This window comes from Zonotrichia albicollis, chromosome 39 (genome assembly GCF_047830755.1).
Source record: "Zonotrichia albicollis isolate bZonAlb1 chromosome 39, bZonAlb1.hap1, whole genome shotgun sequence".
Classification (NCBI taxonomy): Eukaryota; Metazoa; Chordata; class Aves; order Passeriformes; family Passerellidae; genus Zonotrichia; species Zonotrichia albicollis.
The window spans coordinates 118,585-129,932 of NC_133857.1; the positions used below are offsets into that span (position 1 = coordinate 118,585).

Here is an 11,348-nt window from a genome sequence, read left to right on the forward strand (position 1 = left end):
AAGGTCAGCGGGGGATGCACCGGAGGCGGATACCGGGGATGCCCCGTTGGTTTGGGGGTCCCGGGGGTCTCATGGGGGACACCGGGGGGTCCCGATGGTGGAACCGGGGGTAACCGGAGCTCCCGGGGGCTCCTCGGGGACACCGAGAGGTCACCGGTGGAAGAACCAGAGGGAGGTACCGGGGATCCCCCGTTGGTTTGGGGGTCCCGGGGGGTCTCCGGGGAGTTCCCGGTTCCCGGTGCCGCCTCCCGGGACCCTTCGTGCCGTTTCTAGAACGGGCGGGCCGTTCCCGTTTCTATTAATACGGGCGGGCGGCGGCGGCGGCGGCGGCGGCGGCGGCGGAGGGAATCCCTGTGACGTCATTGCTAGGATACCAAACAAACACTCCAGACAAGCCCATATATGGCTAATTGCGTCACAGGAACTCCGGCGGGGCGGGGCCGGGGGATCCCCCCCGTTCCCGGCCCTCCCCGGGGCCTCTTAACGGCGGCGGCGCCTCCGGGAGCCTCAGACGGCGCCGGGCACCGACGGCACCGAGCCCGGGGGGTCCCGGTGGGCGCGGGGGGGGCCCGGGGGTCCCGCGGCGGCGGCGGAGGGGGGCGTGACGTCAGCGCAGGGGGGCGTGGCCTCGTCGTATAAAGCGGCGGGGCCGCCGCGAGCCCGTTCATTCATAAAACCGGACACCGGCAGCGGCACCGGCGCCTGGCCGAGGGGATTGAGCGCGGCTCGGCGCGGATTTACCGGCGCTCGTAACGGAAACGGGGATTTATCCAGTACCGGGACAACTTTGGGGGGTTTTGGTACCGGAGCCGGTCACGGATGGAGCGGGGAGTGTGAGGGGGGTTTGGAACGGAGCACCGGAGAGCGGAACGGACGGTACCGGAGATTATAGCGGGCAACCGGAGCTGGACACGAGCGGTACCGGAGCTTATAGCGGATAACCGGAGCTTTTAGCGGACTACCGGAGCTTGGCACGGACGCTACCGGACCTTTTAGCGGATAATCGGACGCACCGGAGCACGGTACCGGCGAACCGGAGCTTATAGCGGACGGTACCGGAGCTTTTATCGCATTACCGGACATACCGGCGCTCGGTACCGGAGCTTACAGCGGACAACCGGAGCGCGGCACGGACACAGCGGAGCTCACAACCGCTTAACCGGGGCACGCCGGACACTCACCGGAGCCTGACCGGCGCACCGACCCGAGCCGCCCCGTGATGCCGCCGGCGCTAACGGCGTGACCCCGCAGCTTTGTGGCGGCGGGGCGGCCCCCGCGGCCCCGGGGCCATGTTCCAGGGGTTCCCCGGGGATTACGACTCGGGCTCCCGGTGCAGCTCGTCGCCCTCGGCCGAGTCCCAGTACCTGTCGCCGCTCGACTCCTTCGGGAGCCCCGCGGCCGCCGCCGGGGCCGCGCAGGTGAGCGCCGGTAACGGGAGGAACCGGGGGCGTGAGGATGAGGAGGATATGGGGAGGATGAGGAGGGCAAGGGGGGGAGGATGAAGCAGAGCAGCACCGGGGGGGCGGGGCCGTGCGTAAGCCGCGCGCAGTGACGTCGCGGGCGGCGGTGACGCGGCACGCACGCACGCAGAGCGCGCGGGTTATTTTTGGGGTGTCCCCTCCCCCCCCCCCCCCCTTTGGTGCCGTTGCCAGGGGAGACGGGATGTGGACACGCCCCCCTCGGGGTGGGCACGCCCACTTTGCGGCGGAGCCACGCCCACAGGAGCGGGGTGAACGGGGGTTAGGCCACGCCCACTTGTGGGGATGGGCGCGCTCCCTCCGGGGCTTGGCCACGCCCCTCTGAGGCTTGGCCACGCCCCCTTGCGGATTTGGGGGCCTCGGGGGTGTCCCAAAGGGTGGCGGTGTCACCTGGTGACCCCCGTGACGTCACCTGGGGACCCTCGGGGTCCCCTCCAGGGCTCGGATTTTTGGGAGGGGGCGACCGAAATTTTTGGGGGACCCAGGGTGTCACCCGTGGGTGACAGGGACACCAGGGTGTCACATCCCGGACCCGGACGGGGGCGTCCCCAGCGATGTCCCCGTGTCCCCCCGTGTCCCTCACCCCTCTAACCCGTGTCCCCAAGTGTCCCCCACCATTCTGACCCGTGTCCCCAAGTGTCCCCATCGATGTCACCCCTCTAACCTGCGTCCCCTCAGGGGTGCAGCGCCACCCGCTCCTCCCGGGGATGTCCCCAGTGGTGTCACTGCTGTCCCCTCGTGTCCCCCATGGCTCTAACCCGTGTCCCCCCGTGTCCCCGTCGATGTCACCCCTCTAACCCGTGTCCCCAAGTGTCCCCAATGTCCCCTTAGGAGTGCAGCGCCCTGGGGGACATGCCCGGCTCCTTCGTGCCCACCGTGACCGCCATCACCGCATTGGTGTCACTGCTCTGACCGTGTCCCCAAGTGTCCCCCATGGCTCTAACCGTGTCCCCATTGGTGTCACCCCTCTAACCATGTCCCCCCATGTCCCCCATGGCTCTAACCCCTGTCCCCCGTGTCCCCAAGTGTCCCCATTGGTGTCACCCCTCTAACCGTGTCCCCAAGTGTCCCCCATGGCTCTAACCGTGTCCCCATCGATGTCACCCCTCTAACCATGTCCCCAATGTCCCCCGTGTCCCCTTAGGAGTGCAGCGCCCTTGGGGACATGCCCGGCTCCTTCGTGCCCACCGTGACCGCCATCACTGCACGGGTGTCACTGCTCTGACAGTGTCCCAATTGATGTCACCCCTCTAACCATGTCCCCCCATGTCCCCCATGGCTCTAACCGTGTCCCCAATGTCCCCCGTGTCCCCTTAGGAGTGCAGCACCCTTGGGGACATGCCCGGCTCCTTCGTGCCCACCGTGCCCGCCATCACTGCACGGGTGTCACTGCTGTGACCGTGTCCCAATTGATGTCACCCCTCTAACCATGTCCCCCCATGTCCCCCATGGCTCTAACCGTGTCCCCAATGTCCCCCGTGTCCCCTTAGGAGTGCAGCACCCTTGGGGACATGCCCGGCTCCTTCGTGCCCACCGTCACTGCCATCACTGCACGGGTGTCACTGCTGTGACCGTGTCCCCAAGTGTCCCCCATGGCTCTAACCGTGTCCCCATAGATGTCACCCCTCTGACCGTGTCCCCCATGGCTCTAACCCCTGTCCCCCGTATCCCCAAGTGTCCCCATCGGTGTCACCCCTCTAACCGTGTCCCCCCAAGTGTCCCCCATGGCTCTAACCGTGTCCCCATCGATGTCACCGCTCTAACCGTGTCCCCAATGTCCCCAATGTCCCCGCAGGAGTGCAGCACCCTTGGGGACATGCCCGGCTCCTTCGTGCCCACCGTGACCGCCATCACCGCATTGATGTCACCCCTCTAACCCATGTCCCCCCATGTCCCCCATGGCTCTAACCGTGTCCCCATCGATGTCACCCCTCTAACCGTGTCCCCCATGGCTCTAACCCCTGTCCCCCGTGTCCCCAAGTGTCCCCATTGATGTCACCCCTCTAACCGTGTCCCCAAGTGTCCCCCATGGCTCTAACCATGTCCCCATTGATGTCACCCCTCTAACCGTGTCCCCCATGGCTCTAACCCCTGTCCCCCGTGTCCCCAAGTGTCCCCATTGGTGTCACCCCTCTAACCCTTGTCCCCCAAGTGTCCCCCATGGCTCTAACCGTGTCCCCATTGATGTCACCGCTCTAACCGTGTCCCCCTTGTCCCCCGTGTCCCCGCAGGAGTGCAGCACCCTTGGGGACATGCCCGGCTCCTTCGTGCCCACCGTGACCACCATCACTGCACGGGTGTCACTGCTCTGACCGTGTCCCCATCGATGTCACCCCTCTAACCGTGTCCCCATTGATGTCACCCCTCTAACCCATGTCCCCCCATGTCCCCCATGGCTCTAACCGTGTCCCCATCGGTGTCACCCCTCTAACCATGTCCCCAATGTCCCCCGTGTCCCCTTAGGAGTGCAGCGCCCTGGGGGACATGCCCGGCTCCTTCGTGCCCACCGTGACCGCCATCACCACCAGCCAGGACCTGCAGTGGCTGGTGCAGCCCACGCTCATCTCCTCGGTGGCCCCGGGGGCCGCCATGGCGCAGCCGCCCCCGCCGCCCCCCGCCCTCGACCCCTACGAGCTGCCCGGGCCCAGCTACGGCGGCCCCGGTTTGGGCGGCGGCGGCTTCGGGACAGCACCGGGAGCAGCACCGGGAGCGGCACCGGGAGCGGCACCGGGAGGCAGAGCCCCGCGGGCACGGGCGCGGCGGGGCCGCGAGGAGACGGTGAGAGGGGACGGGGGGGGGGACGGACAGGGGGACAGACAGAGGGACAGGGGGACGGAGGAGTCGGTGAGAGGGGACGGACAGACAGAGGGACAGGGGGACAGACAGGAGGACGGAGGAGACGGTGATGGGGGACGGGGCAGGGATGGACAGGGGGACAGACAGGGGGACAGGGGACAGAGGAGACGGTGAGAGGGGACAGGGGACAGGGGACAGACAGGAGGACAGACAGGGGGACAGACAGGAGGACGGAGGAGACAGTGATGGGGGACGGGGCAGGGATGGACAGGGGGACAGACAGGGGGACAGGGGACAGAGGAGACGGTGAGAGGGGACAGGGGACAGGGGACAGACAGGGGGACAGGGGGACAGACGGGAGGACGGAGGAGACGGTGATGGGGGACGGGGCAGGGATGGACAGGGGGACAGACAGGGGGACAGGGGACAGAGGAGACGGTGAGAGGGGACGGACAGACAGACAGGGGGACAGGGGACATGGTGAGAGGGGACACGGGGGGGGACAGACAGGGGGACAGGGGACAGACAGAGGGACAGAGGGACAGACAGGAGGACGGAGGAGACTGTGATGGGGGACGGGACAGGGATGGACAGGGGGACAGACAGGGGGACAGAGGACAGAGGAGACGGTGAGAGGGGACAGGGGACAGACAGGGGGACACGGGGGATGGAGGAGACGGTGAGAGGGGACACTGGAGAGATGGACAGAGGGACAGAGGGACAGAGAGACAGAGGGACAGGGGACAGAGGGACAGGGGACAGGCAGGCTGGACAGGGGAGATGGAGGAGATGGTGAGAGGGGACAGACGGACAGACAGGGGGACAGAGTGACAGATGGGACACGGGATGGAGGGGACAGAGGGGACAGAGGGACAGGGGAGGCGGTGAGAGGGGACAGACGGACAGACAGGGGGACAGAGTGACAGATGGGACACGGGATGGAGGGGACAGAGGGGACAGAGGGACAGGGGAGGCGGTGAGAGGGGACAGAGGGACAGACAGAGGGATGGAGGGGACAGAGGGGTGGTGGCACTTTGAGGGCATGGAAATGGAAGGAGGTTGAGGGACAGCCCAGGTGGTGGCACCCTGGGGACACTGTGAGCGGCAGGAGATTGAGGGACACCTCGGGTGGTGGCACCTTGGGGACATCATTGTTACCGATGACCCCGGTGGGATTTTGGGTGCAGCCAGCGGGATTTCGGGGCCGGGGGCTGACAGAGGGTGACAGAGGTGACACCGGGTGACACCGGGTGACGCTGCTGTCCCCTGTCCCCACAGCTGACCCCCGAGGAGGAGGAGAAGCGCCGCGTGCGGCGGGAGCGGAACAAACTGGCGGCGGCCAAATGTCGCAACCGGCGCCGCGAGCTGACGGACCGGCTCCAGGCGGTGAGTATCGCGACACTATCGCGACACTATCACGACACTATCGCGACATTATCACAACATTATATTATTATCGCGATATTATCGCCACGGCAATCGCCACCAGGGGGTGGCATTCGAGTGACGTTATCGGGACATTATTGCAACACTATTGCGACATTATTGCGATATTATCGCCACGGCAATCGCCGCCAGGGGGTGGCACTATTGTGACACTATCGTGACAATATCGCAACGCTATCGCAACACTATCGCGACAGCAATCACTTCCAGGGGGCGGCATTTGAGTGACGCTATCACGACACTATCGTGACATTATCAAGACACTATCGCGACATTATCACGACAGCAATCACCGCCAGGGTGTGGCATTGTCCCCAAGGGCCCGCGGTGTCACCAGTGATGGTGGCAGTGTCCTCGGACTTGGGGACATTTGGGGACATCAGGAGGGGAGTTGGGGACATTTGGGGACATCAGGAGGGGACAGGGATGTCACCAGCTGGTGGTGATGTCCTTGGAGTTGGGGACATTTGGGGACATCAGGTGTCCCCAGTGACGGTGGCGATGTCCTCGGAGTTTGGGACATCAGGAGGGGACAGGCGGACACCCAGAGATGTCCCCAGGTTTGGGGACGTCTGAGGGGACACCCAGGGATGGACAGACAGAGACCCAGATGGACACTCAGGGCCACAGGAGGGCGACCACGACACTGGGTGACACTCAGGGGACACCTGGGGACATCCCCGAGTGGCCGATGGCGCTGTCCCCAGACTTGGGGACACGCAGATGGACATGCAGTGACACGGGACGGCCACAGGAGGGCGACAACGACCCGGGGGACACTCAGGGGACACGGGAGGGGCACAATGACCCCAGGGGCCACCTGTAGATGTCATTGTGTCCCTGATGTCGCTGTCCCCAGGGTTGGGGACATCTGAGGGGACACTCAGGGACGCCTGGGGACATTGCCAGGTCACTGATGGCGCTGTCCCCAGACTTGGGGACACTCAGGGATGGACAGACAGAGACCCAGATGGACATGCAGTGACGCGGGAGGGCCACAGGAGGGCGACAAAGACCCCGCTGACACCCTGTGCCACCTGGGGACACCCAGGGACACCTGGGGACATCCGAGAGGACACTCAGGGACACCTGGGGACACCCAGGAATGGACAGACAGAGACCCCACCAAGGGATGGACAGACAGACCCACACAGACTTGCAATGACACGGGAGGGCCACACGAGGGCGACAAAGACCGCGCTGACGCTCGGTGCCACCTGGGGACACCCAGGGACACCCAGGGACACCTGGGGACACCCGAGGGGACACCCATGGACACCTGGGGACACCCGAGAGGACACTCAGGGACACCTGGGGACACGCAGGAATGGACAGACAGAGACCCCACCCAGGAATGGACAGACAGACCCACACAGACTTGCAATGACACGGGAGGGCCACAGGAGGGCGACAAAGACCCCGCTGACTCTCGGTGCCACCTGGGGACACCCGAGAGGACCCCCAGGGACACCTGGGGACATCGGAGGGGACACTCAGGGACACCTGGGGACACACAGGGAGGGACAGACAGACCCACACAGACTTGCAGTGACGCGGGAAGGCCACAGGAGGGCGACAAAGACCGCGCTGACACTCGGTGCCACCTGGGGACACCCAGGGACACCCAGGGACACCTGGGGACATCGGAGGGGACACTCAGGCACACCTGGGGACATCCGAGGGGACACTCAGGGACACCTGGGGACACCCAGGAATGGACAGACAGAGACCCCACCCAGGGATGGACAGACAGAGACCCCACCCAGGAATGGACAGACAGAGACCCACACAGACTTGCAATGACACGGGAGGGCCACAGGAGGGCGACAAAGACCCCTCTGACACTCGGTGCCACCTGGGGACACCCGAGGGGACCCCCAGGGCCACCCGCCGGTGTCCCCGCGTCCCTGACGGTCCCCGCCCCGCAGGAGACGGACCAGCTGGAGGAGGAGAAGGCCGAGCTGGAGTCGGAGATCGCCGAGCTGCGCAAGGAGAAGGAGCGCCTGGAGTTCGTGCTGGTGGCGCACGCCCCGGCCTGCAAGGTCCCCTTCGAGGACATCGGCGCCGCCGCCATGGCCGCGCCCTCGGTCCCCGCCGCCGCCGCCGCCGCCGCCGCCGCGCCCGTCTCCTCCGAGGTGAGCAGCCCCGGCGAGGCCCCGCTGTCGCCGCCGCCGCCGCCGCCGCTGCCGTGGTTCCTCGTGCCGCAGGGTCCCGTGCCCGGCGCCCGCTGCTGGGGAGCCCCTAACGCGGCGCCCCCCGCGTTTGTGTCCCCCTACCCAGAGGGAAACTCCTCCTCATCATCCTCATCATCCTCCTGCTCCTCCTCCTCCTCCTCGTGCGGAGCCTCGCACCAGCGGCGGAGCGGCGGCGGCGGCGGCGGCGGCGGCGGCGACCACCGGGGCTCCTCCTCCTCCTCCTCCTCGGACTGCCTGAGCTCCCCCTCGCTCCTCGCGTTGTGAACGGGGCAGGTGGCGCTTGGTCACCTCTGTGTCCCCTTTGTCACCTCCAGGTGTCACTTTGTCACCTCCACCGGGGCTCCTCCTCCTCCTCCTCGGACCGCCTGAGCTCCCCCTCGCTCCTCGCGTTGTGAACGGGGCAGGTGGCGCTTGGTCACCTCTGTGTCCCCTTTGTCACCTCCGTGTCCCCTCCATGGGGTACCCGGAGCTCCAGGTGACACCTCCAGGTCACCTCTCCCTTCTCCAGGTGTCACTTTGTCACCTCCTCCTGCTCCTCCTCGGACCGCCCGAGCTCCCCTCGCGTTGTGAACGGGGCAGGTGGTGCTTGGTCACCTCCGTGTCCCCTTTGTCACCTCCAGGTGACACCTCCAGGTCACCCCCACCCGTGCTGGATTTCTGGTGGTTTTTTGTTTGTTTGGGTTTTTTCCACCCCCAGTTTTGGTGGGATTTTTTGTTTATTTTTTTTCCCCCGGTTCTGGTGGGATTTGTTCTTTTTCGCGGGATTTTTTCCTCCCTGATTTTTTTATTTTGGGGTTTTTTTGTTTTGTTTTTTTTTTTTTTTTTTTTTTTGTGCCGGTTTTGGCTGATCCTGGTTCTTTCTTGTCACCTCCTGGTGGGGTCACTCCAGGATTCTTTGTCCCTTCTGGAGATGTCCCCAGCCCGTTCAGCGCCTTCTCGTGGTGTCCCTGTCACCTCAGAGGTGCCTGGAGATGTCACCACCCCGCTGCCACCACCCACAGGAGCTTCTGTGTCACCTCCGAGGTGACCACGAGGGTCCCTCCAGGACCTCTGTCCCCCTGGAGATGTCCCAGCCCGTCCCTGGTGACACCTGTGAGGTGACACCCGAGGTGTCCCCAAGCCCTCGCTGAAGGGTCCTGGTGCCACCTCCACCCCTTTGGAGATGCCACCACCGTGTCCCTGTCCCCACCCCCGGAAGGTCCCTGTGTCACTTCTGTCCCCCTGGGGGTGGCCCGTGTCCCCCGAGGGGCTCCAGGTGCCACCTCCACCCTCTCCAGGTGTCACTTTGTCACCTGCATGTCCCCTGAGGGGTTCCAGGTGTCCCCTCCAGGTGCCACCACCAGGTCACCTCCAACTTTGTCACCTCCGTGTCCCTCTCAGGGGGTCCCTGCCCCTCCAGGTGCCACCTCCAGGTGCCACCTCCGGGTGTGTCCCACCTGTCCCCTCCCCTCCCCTGTCCCCGCCCCCGCTTGGCCTTGGCTCCGCCCCCTCCCCCCCCCCCCCCCCCCATCCCGTATATAAATCTATTTTTGTTGCGCGGGAGATGTTTAATTTTTTATTATTAATTATATCGAGGATAATTATTGTTCGTGCCGTGTTCGTGCCCACCCGGGGGTCTCCCCCCCCCTCCCCCCCACCCCTCTCGGGGGTCTCTGCCCCTCCCCCACCCCCCCGGTCCGCGCTCGTTCCCCCCCCCCCCCCAAAACGTGGCCAATAAAAGCTTGAGCGGCTCCCGAGGCTCCCGTGGTGGTTTTGGGGTGAACTGGGGGGATTTTGGGGTCTGGGGGAGGTTTTGGGGTGTCTGGAGGAGATTTTGGGTGGTGTGGGGGAGATTTTTGGGGGTCTGTGGGGTGTTTGGGGGATCTGGGGGAGGTTTTGGGGGGTGTGGGGGAGATTTTTGGGGGTCTGTGGGGTTTTTGGGGGGTCTGGGGGAGGTTTTGGGGGGTCTGGGGGAGATTTTTGGGGGTCTGGGAGGAGGTTTTGGGGGTTGTGGGGGAGATTTTGGGGGAGATTTTGGGGGGAGATTTTTGGGGGTCTGGGGGAGATTTTGGGTGTCTGGGGGCGATGCCCCCCGCTCGCCTGCAGTTCCGGCAGTGACCGCCAGGGGGAGCGCGGGGAGAGGAACTGAACGGGGGCGCTCCCAGTTTGGGGGGGGCGCTCCCAGTTTGGGGGATTCTCTCCCAGTTTGGGGACTCCTTTTCCAGTCTGGGAGGTCCCTGCCCAGTTTGGGAGGTCCCTGCCCAGTTTGGGAGATCCTTTCCCAGTTTATGAGGCCTTTTCACCAGATTTTGGGATTTGCTCCCAGTTTCTGGGATTCTCTCCCAGTTCGTTTGTCCCCAAAAGTCCCCAACCGTCCCCAAAGTGTCCCGCGCCCCCTCCCAGCCCCGGTGTCCCCCCCCTGTCCCCCCTTTCCCGGCGCCCCCGTTCCCTTTCCCGGGGCTGTCACCCCCTCCCCAAAACTGTCCCAAACTGTCCCAAACTGTCCCAAACTGTCCCCAAACTGTCCCAAACTGTCCCCAAAGTGTCCCCAAAGCGTCGCCCCCTGCCCGGCGCTCCCGTTCCCTTTCCCGGGGCTGTCACCCCCTCCCCAAAACTGTCCCAAAGTGTCCCCAAAGTGCCCCAAACTGCCCCAAAGTGTCCCCAAACTGTCCCAAACTGTCCCAAACTGCCCCAAACTGTCCCCAAAGTGTCCCCAAACTGTCCCCAAAGTGTCCCCAAAGCGTCGCCCCCTGCCCGGCGCCCCCGTTCCCTTTCCCGGGGCTGTCACCCCCTCCCCAAAACTGTCCCAAACTGTCCCAAACTGTCCCAAACTGTCCCCAAAGTGCCCCAAAACTGTCCCCAAACTATCCCCAAAGTGCCCCAAAACTGTCCCCCAATTGTCCCAAAACTGTCCCAAACTGTCCCCAAACTGTCCCAAACTGTCCCCAAAGTGCCCCAAAGTGTCCCCAAACTGTCCCAAACTGTCCCTAAACTGTCCCCAAAGTGTCCCCAAAGCGTCCCCCCCTGCCCGGCGCCCCCGTTCCCTTTCCCGGGGCTGTCACCCCCTCCCCAAAGTGTCCCCAAACTGTCCCAAACTATCCCCAAACTGTCCCAAACTGTCCCCAAACTGTCCCCAAAGCGTCGCCCCCTGCCCGGCGCCCCCGTTCCCTTTCCCGGGGCCGCCGCTTCCGCCGCCGCCGCCGCTCCGGGGCTGACCCGGCGCCCCCGTTGCCGCTGCCGGTGCCGGTCCCGCCCTCGCTCCCGGTCACTCCGGGTATTTTTAGTTGTCGCCGCTGTCGCCTCTTCCTGCCCGGATCCCGATTTATTCCTGACCCGGGACAAGGGGGGGGACACACCCAGGTCTGTCCCCTCCCCCCCTTTGGTGGCCGTGGTGGCCTCGGTGTCCCCTCCCCCCCCCCCGAAGTGTCCCCAGGGCTGTCCCCAAGCCCGACAG

The 11,348-nt window shown here is 65.2% G+C and overlaps 1 protein-coding gene across 3 annotated transcripts; it reads left to right on the plus strand.

Annotated features, from left to right (window-relative positions):
* The first annotated feature begins 1,289 nt into the window (after positions 1-1,289).
* Positions 1,290-9,646, plus strand: FOSB (FosB proto-oncogene, AP-1 transcription factor subunit). Of its 3 annotated transcripts, XM_074531823.1 has the most exons (4): positions 1,290-1,418; positions 3,942-4,256; positions 5,553-5,660; positions 7,649-9,640. In XM_074531823.1, exons 1-4 carry the CDS (start codon positions 1,290-1,292, stop codon positions 8,177-8,179), a joined length of 1,083 nt encoding a protein of 360 aa, XP_074387924.1. In that variant the 3' UTR covers positions 8,180-9,640. The 3 variants fall into 3 exon arrangements, 2 of the variants coding, with proteins under 2 accessions (XP_074387924.1, XP_074387925.1); XR_012577774.1 differs by lacking the exons at positions 1,290-1,418; positions 3,942-4,256; positions 5,553-5,660 and having other exon boundaries at positions 6,989-7,855; positions 8,001-8,264; positions 8,439-9,646; XM_074531824.1 differs by lacking the exons at positions 1,290-1,418; positions 3,942-4,256; positions 5,553-5,660 and having other exon boundaries at positions 6,990-7,855; positions 8,001-9,644.
* The last annotated feature ends 1,702 nt before the right edge of the window (positions 9,647-11,348 follow it).